Source organism: Clytia hemisphaerica, unplaced genomic scaffold, assembly GCF_902728285.1.
Source record: "Clytia hemisphaerica strain Z4C2 unplaced genomic scaffold, Clytia hemisphaerica genome assembly, whole genome shotgun sequence".
NCBI classification, from domain to species: Eukaryota; Metazoa; Cnidaria; class Hydrozoa; order Leptothecata; family Clytiidae; genus Clytia; species Clytia hemisphaerica.
In genome coordinates this window covers 413,413-429,162 of record NW_027104101.1, presented here as the reverse complement: position 1 = coordinate 429,162, position 15,750 = coordinate 413,413, and the positions used below count along the sequence as shown (strand labels likewise).

Here is a 15,750-nt window from a genome sequence, read left to right as displayed (position 1 = left end):
TTTAACTGTAGTTTCCCCTTTTTGGGTATGGTACACACAGGTGAATCGAGATGAGCCAAGTTTCGTAGGAATAAATAGGTATTTTGAGTAGTCCGGGAATATTTCTTTGTGTAATAGACTGAGATGAAATACATATTTTCCTGTCATGCTTATTTTATAATTTGCATTACCAAGATAAAACTATTAATCCTTTCTCATTTTGTACAAAAGGTCAAAGCAACGTTTATTCAACGTCTGACGTCCTTCATTCTGCAAAAATTATAAATAATTTTTAACGATTCCTCATTTATCAAAGGTCGATGCCGACTTATTTATTGTAACTAACAATCACGATAAAGCTATAAAAACCGTATTGTACCAGCTTGGGGTAGTATTAACTAAACTTTCATTGATATTAGTCCATAATTATCAAAAAATAGTTGTCTATGTTTTCTTCACCTAAAACTCTGGGAGGTAGAAGCCGAAACTAGGAAGGCTAAGGGTCGAACTTTTAAACTTTTGGTTCTTAAAAGGGTATTGTGTGTTTTCATAAAGCGACCACTGCTTTTTATCTTTTCTGCTTTGGCTTCTACATTCTACATTTTTGAGTTTCTTGTATACACAATGCAATATGTCTGTAAAGAGTGGAGCAGTATCTAAATAGAATTTTAGGGCTTATTATTCTCGGGGTACTTTCCTTGCTGAAACGAAAGTTTTGGGGTTCAATAACGGATTATCCGTGCTTAGACAAAGTCAAAAAAACTCACACTGTCATATTGACCAAGTTTTAATAGTTTTCATAAAACCTATGTTCTCTGGCTAAAACACTCTTTTTAGCCAAGCTAGACGAATAATTCAGACATAGTAGAAATAAAGCAAAAATTAATGGAAGGAACAATTTTAGTCTTTATTTTAGTTTATACGGACTAAAGCCCGTAACAATAATCGTATTATCATATAACGCCTATACTACTGTAAATCTCACTTTTTTCCCTGGGACAAGGGAGAAAAATTGATTCATTGTCCCAGGGACAAAATCAGCGTGTCTTTTGGGTATTTCCTTCACTTTTTATCCCAGGAAACAAAAAAAGAAACCATGGGACACACACTTAATTTCTTGTGTTGGTAGGATAGAGCATGTTGCATTGCACCAACGCGAAAAAAACTTCTCGTCCCCAAGCCTTAGGATACTTTAATATTTTGTCATTTGAAGTAATAAAAATGAAGCGTTCTTTAGAAAAAGTAACAAAATTGTTTTATTACTGGTTAAAGACCAACCAAATCAAATAAGAGCTTGTAAAAACTCCATCTCGTCCCGGTTTTTCAGAAGACCACTAACTTTTTTGACACAGATATTAGTCCCAGGGATTTACTACCCTTGCCGACTGACAGGGGTGTTCCGCTGAGGTTCGAATAATGGACCCAAAGGAAACTCATTTTATGAAAATTTTGCGAAAAAAGTGACTCAAAATCAAAATGGATATTTTTCCCCTAATCCTCTCAATACGCTATCCTACCAGGGACTGATTTTTCTATTTTTGTGTTTTTGCGACCCTACCTGGAACTCGTGGAGGTGAAAAAAAGGTACCATAACCAGCGGTACATCCCGTATCCCTTTTTTCCTCAAATACCCACCCCAGGATATTAGTATTAACATGTTCATGGTATAATAGTTCTCGGTTCTCGGTGGATATCGTTCCCTTTCCATTTTCCTTCCCAGCTGGCACACAATGTTGTTTCAACGTTTATTTAACGCTCACAACGTCCATATAACGTTAGATTAACGTTGAAACAACCGTTGTGTGCCAGCTGGGTTAGGAGTCAAATGAGACGGGAGATTATTTCAAGCAAAAAGAACAAATAGGATGGAGAAGGTCATTATAGGGTCATTGTTACGTAATAAATTGTAATTTCCCAACTTCCAGTATCCGTGTATACTTCCATTTCCATAGAAACTAATAATTAAGAATCTATATCTGAATGCAGTATATAAATCTTTGTTGGTGGTCCACTAATACGTGATTGAATTTACACTCCCTGTCTAGTTAAGCATATATAGTTTTTCTTTTAAATTTGTTTAAGACACGTTAAGTAAAGGTAAGCATGTTTTCCTGCATTGCCAGTATAGTAGAACCATCCAATTGATATTCCATTAATTGACTTCCAGAATGCCAGATTATAAAGATAAAGATAATTTATTAAGTCACGGAGGTGGAATATACTTTCTCTGTTTAAAATAATATCATTTTTTTACGAAATTTATCATTTACATCTGACCCAAAATGGCTCAAAGATTATTAAAGGCTTAAATGATTTAATTACGCTGAAAAATATTTCCAATAAAAGTTCTGACATCGTTCAGCTATACTAATTAGAAATAGTACCACCCGAGGCTCATTTTGAATAATTTTATCTTATTATCTATGTTCTTTTACCTTAGGCACTGGAAGGTTCGTTAGACTCGTGGTCTCAGCTCCCGTTAGGTGCTTGGCATCCGAAAGTCTAAAATCCCGAAATTCCGTTGATATTTGCTTCTAATCCCGTTATAATAAAAACCACAAATAGACGGTAAACGTGTAAAAGTTTTGTATAAGCATAGTGTGATACATATATCTTTCTAGTTGTAACAACGATGAATGATTGTAATAGCTGAAGCAGGGCAGGACCACTAGGAGAGTTTGTAACAAGACACATGCTTTTTTTATAAGAAGAACTTCTATAAGAATATCAGGCTGAGATTTCAGAGTTAGAACAATAGGCCTATTGTTTAGAACAATAACACATACAGAATAATGCTCACCCTCAGCCAAAGTACACTATTCTTATAAAAAAAGCGTGTATTTAGATGCGATTGATAGTGTAGTGAAGTGGTAGTGTTCAAACCAAAATGACCAATTAGTGAAGAAATGACTGATTAGTGAAAAATGTTTAATTATTGAGAAAAAAAAACTAATTATCTAACAAAAAAAAGAAACGGAACAAGAACAAGTTGAGGACCAAACCTGTGACCACCAAGAAGCCACGGCACGAACGTGCAAATAAAAAAATGAGGATGAAACGAAAGCACAGCTGAGAGGATCATGAAGCCTGGGCACCAACGTGTATATGCAAATGAAAAAATAAAGGCCAGGAAATGAACTGAACAGACCCAAAATGAAAACAAGGCAAGATACAATGAAAACGGAAAAGGACTAAATAAGGCAGAGAGCCTGATGAAAACAAACGCGCGTGAGTGCCAATGAAAGTCCAATGAAATGAATAAAATAAATGAAAATTTAAGTTTTGAATAAATATTTTTGTAAATGCGGTGATTTTAACTATCAAAGTGTATTTATTTACATTTTCGGATAACATTATGCGAGAGGCGGAGGGCGTTTTTAGAGTTTTTTCGTGTTCGGCAATTTGGGCGTAGTTTGGGTAGGCGTTTTAGGGTTCCCCATTTTATCAATTTTGAAGCGTGGCTTAAAGATGGTAGATTTTTGCATTCATCTTCACACGTCGTTCAAAGCTTCCAGAGTCACTTTAAACTTTACTAGTAACAATACTTCCAAGTTTTTAGCGTTTAACGTGTTAGTATTTTTGTATGTTTAAGTATTGTGTCTAGAGTTTTTTATATTTTAATAGATTAAAAAAAAAAGAATTCTTTTTGTCATTTTGATAGAACGTTTTATGTGCTAAGCAGAGTTTGACAGATTCAAAGGTGTTCTATCTCTATAACTAGAACTATACTAGCCATAATTTTCATTAAAGTGCCACCGCAGAAGAACGATCAAATAAGTTGTTGAATTTGGAAAGAAATGTTACTGATAGCCGTTACTTCTGTTTAGAATGGCATCTCATCTGAAGCAAAATTTAGTCTACAAATATTAGCAATTTGTGTCTATATCTCATAGATATCTTCTGATAGAGATAATATAAAGTTATTTATCTGTTTTTTTGTCATCTTTTTTATTACCAAAATAATGGTATAGAATGGTTTATTTATATCATACTAAACGCTACAGTTTAGTAACTGCCATTTTACTGTAATAATCAAACGACAAGTTTTTAAAAAAATAAAAATTTCTAATTTGCGTTGCTCAGAGCGGTTAATAACTACTTGTGGTTTAAATAGGGAATTTCCCAACAAAAAAAGAATTTCCCTTAATTCGACTCCCTGAGGTAATAAAAAAAAGACAATATAGAGCTTCTTTGAAAATGGGTAATCAGATCAAAACAAATCCGGAAAAGTGTTTTTAATGATGATAAAACAATAGAAATACAGTCAAGCTAAGAATGTTACCGGTACACCATTTAACCGGAACTAAAATACTGAAAAACGCGCGCAAAATTATGAGATGTTTGCCCAACTTCCTTATGCGTGAAGCTATGTATGCCATCCTCGGAAGCTTTAGGCTTCCTGCGGTGGCAAAAATCTCTTGAAACTCTGCGTCGCTATTTCTTCTCACAAAGGTACCACAATTTTCAATAATCTTAGACCATACCGGTTCCCTAATTTCATCCAGCAGTCGAAAAGCATTACTTTTCATATCGTAATCTTCGAGTGAAATTTCCATTGATCCACTTAATTGAAGCAGCTTAAAAAAATCACTTGATTTTTCATATGATACTTTAGCTTTCATTTCTGGAAGAAGCAAGCGGTAACATATTTCAAGAAAGCAATCAACAGCGCAAGAATAGGTACGACTGCCAGTTGTCCTGCTTGAATTTCGGAAATGTGCAACATTCAATGCAGTGTCTAGATTAATCGCAAAGTCTTCCTCTGCCATACTGTGAAAAATCTTCAAATTATTTTAGGAGCAAAAAGCAAAAAATGTAATTACAGTTGACACTGTCTAATTTGACGTTCTACTATTTGATAAGCCCGTTTTGGATAAAAATTTGAAGTCACTTTAAAGGTTTTGAAAAACCACTCTCTTATTTGATTTCTAGTAACAAAAAAAATGCCAGATATTTTGAAATTCAAATGTTCGATTTTGTTGCGTTCAAATTAGAAACTCAAAATTTGACTCCTCAAATATTGCAAATATCAAAGATTTCTTCCAAAAAAAACTTATATAAATTTTCAGCAAGATCTTCGGTTATGTACTGATTCGACGTTCAAAAACCAATCGCAATAATCAACCTTCGCTTCGCCTTCTTCTTCCCGTGTTACTCTATAATTCAATATTTACTTAGGGATTTGGGAGACTTTCTCAATATTCAATATGCTGTGGTATTCGATGAGAATCCCTTGAAATTTGAATTAGAGAGTGTCAACTACTGTATATATAGATTTTTGCAAAATGCAAACTTTCCTTTATGGAATTTCCCTTTTATAGGGCGCCTTGTTTTATACTTTAGTTCAGTTTCAAAAATTCTTTTAATTGTCAGCTGTGTGCTGTTCTGTATCAATAGTGTTAGAACGATGATGGAAAAAACTATATAAATAACTGTCAGACTGTTGTTCTGTCAGTCTGTGTTCTGTTTCGCTGGAAAATATAAATCAATCTCAATGTCTAAAAAGGATTCAAATTGTTTAGTTTTCCTTTCAGCAAACTCACACTGGATTGTTGGGTTTATAGAAAAGTAGTGCGATTGGACTACTGGACTGTGTTAATAACTGGAATAAAACAGATTTAAAGAAACAGGGAGAAATTCAAGATGTCTGCCACCATCACATCAGGTCCACCAACTTTCCTTTTTTATCGCTGACATTACCTTATACCTAAAGCCAGAGCCATCGGCTGATCGTTTGAAACATAGTCAATAGAAGAAATACCAGATAATTCAATTGACATTGTTTGAAAGCTCCGACACGATAGGAAGAAACAAACGTCCGCCGCGCAAGCTAAAAAAGAGCTATCCTGTAAAACACGGCTTATCGCTCTTCATTCCGGGAAATCAAATAACCGTTAATTGATAATGTTCCGCTAAGCGGAACTAAAATACTGAAACGCACGCGCAAAATTATGAGATGTTTTCCCAACTTTCCCTCACGAGTGAAGCTATGAATGCCATCCTCGGAAGCTTTAGGCTTCCTGCGGTGGCAATAACTAGAACTAACTAATTCTAACGAAAAATCTGGCGATCTTCCACGTTCGTCTATCACTGGACATGAAGCTAGGGCCGATGTTAATGGCAACGGTATCAAAGAGCATTTTTTGATGTGAAGGTTTGTAACCTTTTAGCCCAAGCTACCGTTTGAAATCCATTGGCACTACATTCGCTTCCCTAGAACAGCAGAAAAAGAGAGCGTATAACGAACGTATTTTACAAATTGAAAGAGGGACTTTCTCTCCGCTGGTATTTGGTGCCACAGGAGGTGTAGCCCGAGAATGCTCGATTTTTATTAGCTTGCTGAAAAAATATCAACAAAGCAAAAATGCCAAACGAGTGAGATTGTAAACGGTATTCGACGCAAGATTTCTTTCGTTCTGATTCGTTCAGTAGTAGCCTGTCTGAGAGGTGAACGTTCGAATCGTTCGTTTACTCCAGAGCAGGTTGCATTGAAGGATCCGAAATTGACGGAGGTCTTGACGCCGATGCATGTTTGAGTGACGTGCGAAGAGCGGCGTTTGATAATATAGTATTTAGGTTTTTACATGGTTTTTCAGTTTCTCATCTTCATGGTTTTTTCAGGTATTTTGCATTTATTTTTTTCGTTGATTGTCTATTTGCTCTTAAGTATTTATTACACCATTTATTCACCCAGTTTTTATTTCCGAATTGTACATTATTTAAGTATTGTTAATTTAAGACATTCTTATTGCCACCGGAGGATAATTTTGCGCGCGTTTTTCAGTATTTTAGTTCTGCTTATCTCTCTATTGTTTTATCATCATCAAACAGACTTTTCCGGAGTTATTTTGATCTGATTACTCATTTTGAAATGTCAGTTTGTCTTTTTCTTATCCCTGGAGAGTTAAATGATTCTAAGGAAATTCCTTTTTCTGGGAAATTCACTTTTTATACCACAAGTAGTTATTAAGCGCTCTTCATAGGTTAAAAATATTACTCCACTCAAAGTATTCGTACAGTTATGTTGCTAAACGTGTACATTAGTAAAATAACATATGAAGAGCAGTATCTTCAGATATATACGCTTTTTATAGGAAAAACCAGTAAGTCGTATGATTCTGGCTGGGCTGCTCTTAAATTTATATGAGTTTTTCAGCCTTAAGTGTCTATATTAATTAAAATGAAAACATATACTTCTCAGTAATTTCTGAAATCTGAGGTCCAGATTCTTCTTAATTTGTTCTTAGGTTTTGGCCAAATTTCAGCCTCGTATTCTTATGAAATTGCTCGTATAAAAACGTGTAAAACAAGGCACGGATGTCACTCTAAGTAGACTGTAAATCACTCCCTTGACACATTTGTTAGCTTTTGAAAGAATTTTGTCTCAGATGAGAGGTCACTCTTAACAAAAATTATCTATATAACTAGAGTGACTTCTCATCTGAGAAAAAATTATTCAGTCCTTCAAATGCTAACAAGAGAGTGATTTACAGTCATAGTTTCAAAAGTAAAGCCCATTTTGTTTACATCCGTGCCTTGCCTTACACGCTTTTTTATTGAGATTTGGCCAAAACCTACCCTCTCAGTTTTTAGGGTTTTATATGAGAACTTTTCGATGCTAATTTGAAGAAAGACCTTATCAGTCTGAATTCAAACCTTTTAGGTTTAGTTTTGAGACCTTAGCCGGTCTAATTTTTACTTAGATGTTAGTGTATCATGAAAGGTCTGAATTGAAACTCTTGTGTGGCCGATTGAGACCTTGCAAGGTTTCCATTCAAGCAAGGTCTTGTTCTATACACCAAAAAGGTCTCCTTTATAAGACCTTCATGGTCTGTTCTTGGAAACGTTCTTAGGTCTGCCTGATACAAGCTTTTTCAATAGACACGCGATAGTGAACATCCGATAGACAAGATAAAAGGGCTTTTATGGAGACCTCTAAAGGTCTCGATTTCGCGCGCTGTAAAAGGTCACCAAAAAGGTCTCCTTCAAGACTTCTAAAGGCTCACTGGTTTGAAACAAGACCTTTTTAGGTCTGCCAGATACAAACCTTTTCAATAGACACGATAGTGAACATCCAATAGGTCTCGATTTCGCGCGCTTTAATAAATAGGGAGTTTCCGAAACCACGACGAGAACGGCAACGGCGACGCGGTAGTGGTTTCGCCGTCGTCGTTGTCGTCGGCAACTTTTTACATTCCGATTTTGTCTTTTTTCTCACGCCACGCAAACTATAATCCATTTCTCGAAATAACAAAACCATCTATTTGTAGCAATATCTTTTAATGAAATTCCATGATTTTGACGGGAAAATTAAAACATTCGATTTTTTTCTTTTCAAAACAGAGGAAATAACATTCGATAATTTTCCGGCTAGTTCGAAACACGGGTCACGGTTTACGGGGCACGGCTTACGGGGCAGCTCTGATCAAAGTAATTCAAACAGAAAATGTTTTAAAAACGCTAAAAATTATCGAAAAAATCAATTTGAAGGTGTTTTATCCACGTATGACTATTTAAAACGTCAAAATCTAACCACGTGCTTTCCACGTACTTTCGAAGTTTGCGTCGTGTAAAACGCAGACCAGAAAACACCGCAACATTTTACATACATATAACAAGCTTATATTATCAATAATACATGCAAGTTATATGTTATACGTAAATAATACACATATTACAATTCTCATCACCTAAAAACCGAGCGTTCTCAAGAAAATGATAGTACGGCTATTGTTAAATCATATCTCATTATATCTCCTCCATCACCTTGAGTATGAATATGATTTTAATGGATAATAACGTAAAAATGATGGTGATTTATAACGGTAGTATTTTTTTTCTGTTCCGCAAGAATCACTCAACAAGATTGTTGATTTGTACATAGTGGAACGTTTTTCTCTCACTTTGAGTGTGTGTCTCAAATTTTAAAATGTCTTTACGACCGGCAAGACAGCTCAATGATTCAAAGATTATTCGGTCTTTGAAATGCAACATCATGCCTCTGGTAAGTGGAATAAATTTAAATTTATTTTTAATTTGAATTTTTTATTTTTATGTACTTTATTCATATGGAGGGATATTCTAACGCCGTAGCCTCCTCTGTTTGTAGCTTTTTTTTCGTCCGTTACCAAATAAAATATTTGAAAGTAAAATTAATCAGAAAAGTTTTCAATATGGGCTATCACTTTCTTTCTAGATAAAGAAAAGTGACACCGTGACAGCATGCAGGGTGATGTTCACGGAGAGCAACAGACTCCTTGTTACAGACATCAGATACCGTCTAGACAACGCACTGGCAAACATGGACATTAAGTTTTTCATCTCGTGCATATCTGGCACAGAATCAAATCCGAAAGACAAAAATCCAAAAGAGTGTGAGCTTGGGGAACCAATTCCGTTTCGTGTCTCGGTGACTTATTTTATTGTCCATTTAAAGTCCCTGTTACAGCCGCACCAAATTTATCAGAAGTTCCATCATACGGCTGACATTCGAGTTTGACATCAAATCCCTAAAGTGTCATCGTCCAAAGTCTGAAGGTGATGAAGTTGACGCTATTGTGTTGGCCTACTTGAAACAGACGGTCAAGGTATGAGTGGTTTGTCTTAATTTTCTAAATTACTGGTTGATGTTGTTCTGAGTTTATTATGATTTCTAGTTGAATCAAGTCCCAGTTGGCACACAACGTTGTTTCAACGTTCATCTAACGTTATATGGAAGTTGTGAACGTTATAAAAACGTGGAAACAACGTTGTGTGCCAGCTGGTGTAAGATATATTCGAGGTTCAAGCACTTAGAGATGCCTCAAAATTAGACGCTATTTATCAATTTTTTTTTATTTATCTATCCTAAATTACACTACAACACTTCAACATTTTCAAACAAGCTGTTCTTTTTTTCTCAGGACCACAACCAGAAATGTATTAAGGATTTGATTACAGATAGCATGTTGCACTGTTTTAAAGCGGCAAATCCTGCAATGTCCGACGAAGAAGCAACCGCTCATTGTGAAAGCAATGAACAAAAACCATGCCGTTTATTTTGTGCTGACTCGAGAATCATGGCTTCCTTTTCAAACGCAAGTCGATACCTATACGAGGATGGCCTACTTCACATGAACGACTCGACCGACGAGATAGCAAGGCCAGCAGTGGAACCACCTAAAACTTCAATATCAAAAGCGGCTGATAAAATTGCAAAAGTGATGAACCAACTCGATCACAGATTGTATCGTGGCAACATCTACGCAAAAAACAAAAATGGTAACTTTCGCCTTTGAGCATCAAAATATTTGAACTTATGTTCCGTTGCGTGTATTTTTTTCAGTTGGAGAAAAAATGAAAATATTTTTGGAACTGTACCAATCCTAAACGTGAAATGGGGCATAAAATTATTTAATATAGTTGGTACTATATTTTTCCTAGCTCAACCGTATTTTTAAATTACTCTCCCATTCTGTTTTAAACCTTTCTAATTTCTTTTGCAGCTCGATTTACTTTCGAATTATTTCTTGATGTTGGAGCGTATCTTTATAAATTTGAAGAACTAGTCCTTGCAAATGAATCACAATTGAAGAAAAATATGTCAAACGTACATACTGAGGTAAGTGTTTAGACTTGTACGTCGTAGGACTGTGTGGTACATCATTAAACCTTATGAAAGACCGTAAACATTAGGAAACTTTTTATTGAAAGAATTTTTTAAAGTTTCATTTTCTGAAGTGCCTCTAAGAAATACAAATGGCAAAGAAACATGGTATTTTGAAAGGTTTGTGCAAAACGAGGAAGGCCGCTTAGTAGGCCAATAGCCCGTATGATAGCCCGTCGTTTTTATGAGACTTTGTATTGAAAAGACCATTAGGCCGTCGATTTTGCAAAATGGTTCTGAAAAATTCGAACGAGAACTTTATATATTTGCAATATTTTTCTGAAATCTAAGAAGGCCGCCTAGTAGGCCATTAGACCGTATGATAGGCCGTCAGTTTTATAAGAATTTGTACTCAAAAGACCGTTAGACCGTCAATATTATAAAGGGAATCTGAGAAATTCGAACGAAAACTTTATATATTTGCAATATTTTTCTGAAATCGAAGAAGGCCGCCTAGTAGGCCATTAGACCGTATGATAGGCCGTCATTTTTATGAGACTTTGTACTCAAAAGACCGTTAGACCGTCAATATTACAAGGGGAATCTGAGAAATTCGAACGAAAACTTTATATATTTGCAATATTTTTCTGAAATCGAAGAAGGCCGCCTAGTAGGCCATTAGACCGTATGATAGGCCGTCATTTTTTATGAGACTTTGTACTCAAAAGACCGTTAGACCGTAAATATTGCAAAACGAATCTGAGAAATTCGAACGAAAACTTTATATATTTGCAATATTTTTCTGAAATCGAAGAAGGCCACCTAGTAGGCCATTGACCGTATGATTAGGCCGTCATTTTTATGAGACTTTGTACTCAAAAGACCGTTAGACCGTCAATATTACAAGGGGAATCTGAGAAATTCGAACGAAAACTTTATATATTTGCAATATTTTTCTGAAATCGAAGAAGGCCGCCTAGTAGGCCATTAGACCGTATGATAGGCCGTCATTTTTATGAGACTTTGTACTCAAAAGACCGTTAGACCGTAAATATTGCAAAAGGAATCTGAGAAATTCGAACGAGAACTTTATATATTTGCAATATTTTTCTGAAATCGAAGAAGGCCGCCTAGTAGGCCATTAGACCGTATGATAGGCCGTCATTTTTATGAGACTTGTACTCAAAAGACCGTTAGACCGTAAATATTGCAAAAGGAATCTGAGAAATTCGAACGAAAACTTTATATATTTGCAATATTTTTCTGAAATCGAAGAAGGCCGCCTAGTAGGCCATTAGACCGTATGATAGGCCGTCATTTTTATGAGACTTTGTACTCAAAAGACCGTTAGACCGTAAATATTGCAAAAGGAATCTGAGAAATTCGAACGAAAACTTTATATATTTGCAATATTTTTCTGAAATCGAAGAAGGCCGCCTAGTAGGCCATTAGACCGTATGATAGGCCGTCATTTTTATGAGACTTTGTACTCAAAAGACCGTTAGACCGTCAATATTACAAGGGGAATCTGAGAAATTCGAACGAAACTTTATATATTTGCAATATTTTTCTGAAATCGAAGAAGGCCGCCTAGTAGGCCATTAGACCGTATGATAGGCCGTCATTTTTATGAGACTTTGTACTCAAAAAAGACCGTTAGACCGTCAATATTGCAAAAGGAATCTGAGAAATTCGAACGAAAACTTTATATATTTGCAATATTTTTCTGAAATCGAAGAAGGCCGCCTAGTAGGCCATTGGACCGTATGATAGGCCGTCATTTTTATGAGACTTTGTACTCAAAAGACCGTTAGACCGTAAATATTGCAAAAGGAATCTGAGAAATTCGAACGAAAACTTTATATATTTGCAATATTTTTCTGAAATCGAGGAAGGCCGCCTAGTAGGCCATTAGACCGTATGATAGGCCGTCATTTTTATGAGACTTTGTACTCAAAAGACCGTTAGACCGTCAATATTACAAGGGGAATCTGAGAAATTCGAACGAAAACTTTATATATTTGCAATATTTTTCTGAAATCGAAGAATGCCGCCTAGTAGGCCATTAGACCGTATGATAGGCCGTTATTTTTATGAGACTTTGTACTCAAAAGACCGTTAGACCGTCAATATTACAAGGGGAATCTGAGAAATTCGAACGAAAACTTTATATATTTGCAATATTTTTCTGAAATCGAAGAAGGCCGCTTAGTAGGCCATTAGACCGTATGATAGGCCGTCATTTTTATGAGACTTTGTACTCAAAAGACCGTTAGACCGTAAATATTGCAAAACGAATCTGAGAAATTCGAACGAAAACTTTATATATTTGCAATATTTTTCTGAAATCGAAGAAGGCCGCCTAGTAGGCCATTAGACCGTATGATAGGCCGTCATTTTTATGAGACTTTGTACTCAAAAAGACCGTTGGACCGTTAAATATTGCAAAACGAATCTGAGAAATTCGAACGAAAACTTTATATATTTGCAATATTTTTCTGAAATCGAAGAAGGCCGCCTAGTAGGCCATTAGACCGTATGATAGGCCGTCATTTTTATGAGACTTTGTACTCAAAAGACCGTTAGACCGTAAATATTGCAAAACGAATCTGAGAAATTCGAACGAAAACTTTATATATTTGCAATATTTTTCTGAAATCGAAGAAGGCCGCCTAGTAGGCCATTAGACCGTATGATAGGCCGTCATTTTTATGAGACTTTGTACTCAAAAGACCGTTAGACCGTCAATATTGCAAAATGAATCTGAGAAATTACAAACGAGAACTTTATAATTTTGAAAGATTTTTACGCAATCGAAGGAGGCCGCTTAGTAGGCCATTAGACCATATGATAGACCGTCGTTTTTAAGAGACCTTGTATGCAGGAGACCGTTGGACCGTCAAAATTACAAAGTGAGTCCGAGAAATCAAAATGAGAACTTTAAGATTTTTCCAATTCAAGAAGATCTTAGTATGCCACAATGATCTTGATTATGTTTTATTTTCAGTTGTTTCCGAAAATCAAAGTGGATTATGACTTCATCGAAGTGAAGAACAACACATACTTGAAACTTTCAAGTAGAGCATTTGTCGATTGTCCATTTTCTCCTGAAGATTATGGTGTAATTACCCCGCGTAGTTACCACGATTTTGATCCGCACCGAACCACATGTCATGGTGGTTATCTTGCTTCAGCCATTGAACGTTGGTGTCCTACACTAGAAGACCAAGCGAAATTGGCTCACAAAATATATATGTGCATGTTAGCGTTTCAAGTGCCCCATAAAAGCAAGAGATTGGTTTTGGTCGGAGATATTGACAGTGGAAAGACATCAGTGATGAACATGTTTTTCGGTCTTATTCCTGAGCAAAAGATTGCCACAATTACCAAAGAGCGTGTTTTTGGTTTGTCAATGATAAAGTCTGACACGGAGCTGTTGATAATTGATGAATGGACCAAGGATATGACACCTGCGGACATGGTAAAGGTTTTATTCCAAGGAGGAAGATTTCCACAATCAGTGAAATTTGAGGATCCAAAATTACAAGAAATGAATGCTGGGGTGTTCATTACCTGCAACCATGTTCCCAAATTTCCAAAGAAGGATAGAAAGTCTGTACTCAGAAGAATTGCCGATGTCAATACACGTGAGCTGGAGGTACTATGCCCAGAAGCACCTGAGTGGATTCGCAAAAACGCAATGCATTGTTTGAAGTATTTAATTGACATGATAAACAACAACCTCGACGTTATCGATCAGAGTGAATTGTCCTACACCCTACCACAGAATGTGCGTTGTGAATCGACTATTCTTGAGGATGAGGTAGAAAAAGAAGAACTGAATCGAATCCGAGATTGTGTCGTTGAAGCAGATGACTCTGTCCCTTTGGTCGACTCGTCAACAAAAGAGCTGGAAGTCTTTCGTGTAGATGAGGATGTTGATGAGGTTTTAGAAAGCGGTGGGTACTACTTCCTTACTAACTCTCCACACAGAACTTCTTGCTCTTTAAAGCTAAATTATTTAGGATTTACTGACAACTTTGACTTACATCCTTTCTAAGTGCATGGTATTGAAAAGATACGAGTTTGAAAAATAAATCTTTCTATCATATAGATTCGACATCAATGAGCAGGACGAGTGACATTGAACAGCCAAACCATCTTTTCGAGTCTGACGGTAAGCTTTCATTTAATTTTCAGCTTGGATTTATGTCAACTGTCGTTTCAAATTCAATATATCAAAACATTTCTTTTTCTCTCGTTTACAGCTCTCAATATCGACGAGTTGCTTGGCATCATATCATCGACAGAGGCCGAACTCTCCGATATCGAGCCACCAAAGAAAAGATCACGAACACTGTTTCTTCCAAGCGACGATGAAGACGATACTACCATCCGAGAGTTGCTGAATGACCTTATCGATCATGTCTCTGCAGAAAACAGTAAGATGATTCATGATGATTTATTAGACATTCTATCTATGTTCCCTTTGCGCATTTTTTAAGACCATGAGGAATTGTGACAATGAACCGAGTGTTGCTTTTCTTTTTTCAGCGTTTTCAATTGACGAAAGAAGAATCGTCTCAACTAACAACGGAACAGAGTCAAACGACGGTAAGTTTTTTAGCTCTTTGTTATTTTACATGATTCAGTCTATGAATGGCAAATCTATGTTTCTCTATCTTGGTCGTGATAAGTGAAGCAAAACTGCTTGTGGTCTTGGGTTTTGACACGTGGTTTTTTCCCTTTTCAGTTGTGGAAAGTCCCATCAAACAGGATGAGCTCAAATCTCCAAGAAGGTTTAAAATCGAAGAAGTCAATCTTGTCGAGTATTGGCGTTTGGTCAGAAAGTTTTTGTTCAAGAAATTGGGCTATAAAAAGCTCAACGGGCCCGTGGCCTGTTCAATCTTCCAGATCCATGACAAATATGTCAAATCATTAACAACTCCACGTCCACCAACAGTGGCAAAGCCAAGAGATGATGCTGCTTTCTTAGTCTTAAACAAACCACGTGCTACCTTTGACACCAGGGCTTTCTACAAACGTTATCCATCTTGCATTGAGCAAGTCAAGGCTATTCGGGAAAAAATCGACATTCGCATTTCAACTCCATCATTTGGTTAAATCTTGTAACTTTCTGTTTTTTTAAGGAGAAATGCAAATTAAAATTCGTGTTGATCAATAAA

The 15,750-nt window shown here is 36.1% G+C and overlaps 1 protein-coding gene across 1 annotated transcript; it reads left to right on the top strand.

Moving 5' to 3' along the window:
- Positions 1–9,474: 9,474 nt before the first annotated feature.
- LOC136813009 (uncharacterized) lies at positions 9,475–15,750 on the top strand. The gene is made up of 8 exons (XM_067069517.1): positions 9,475–9,566; positions 9,882–10,239; positions 10,464–10,579; positions 13,572–14,523; positions 14,679–14,741; positions 14,833–15,006; positions 15,119–15,178; positions 15,318–15,750. The coding sequence occupies exons 2-8, from the start codon at positions 9,924–9,926 to the stop codon at positions 15,686–15,688; spliced, it is 2,052 nt and encodes a 683-aa protein (XP_066925618.1). The 5' UTR covers positions 9,475–9,566; positions 9,882–9,923; the 3' UTR covers positions 15,689–15,750.

Bases quoted from the DNA above. Each gene is read 5' to 3' on its own strand.
- LOC136813009 (XM_067069517.1), top strand. From the start codon at position 9,924: ATGTTGCACTGTTTTAAAGCGGCAAATCCTGCAATGTCCGACGAAGAA. The intron at 10,240-10,463 runs GTAACTTTCGCC...TTTCTTTTGCAG, and splicing joins CTACGCAAAAAACAAAAATG to CTCGATTTACTTTCGAATTA. The intron at 15,179-15,317 runs GTAAGTTTTTTA...TTCCCTTTTCAG, and splicing joins CGGAACAGAGTCAAACGACG to TTGTGGAAAGTCCCATCAAA.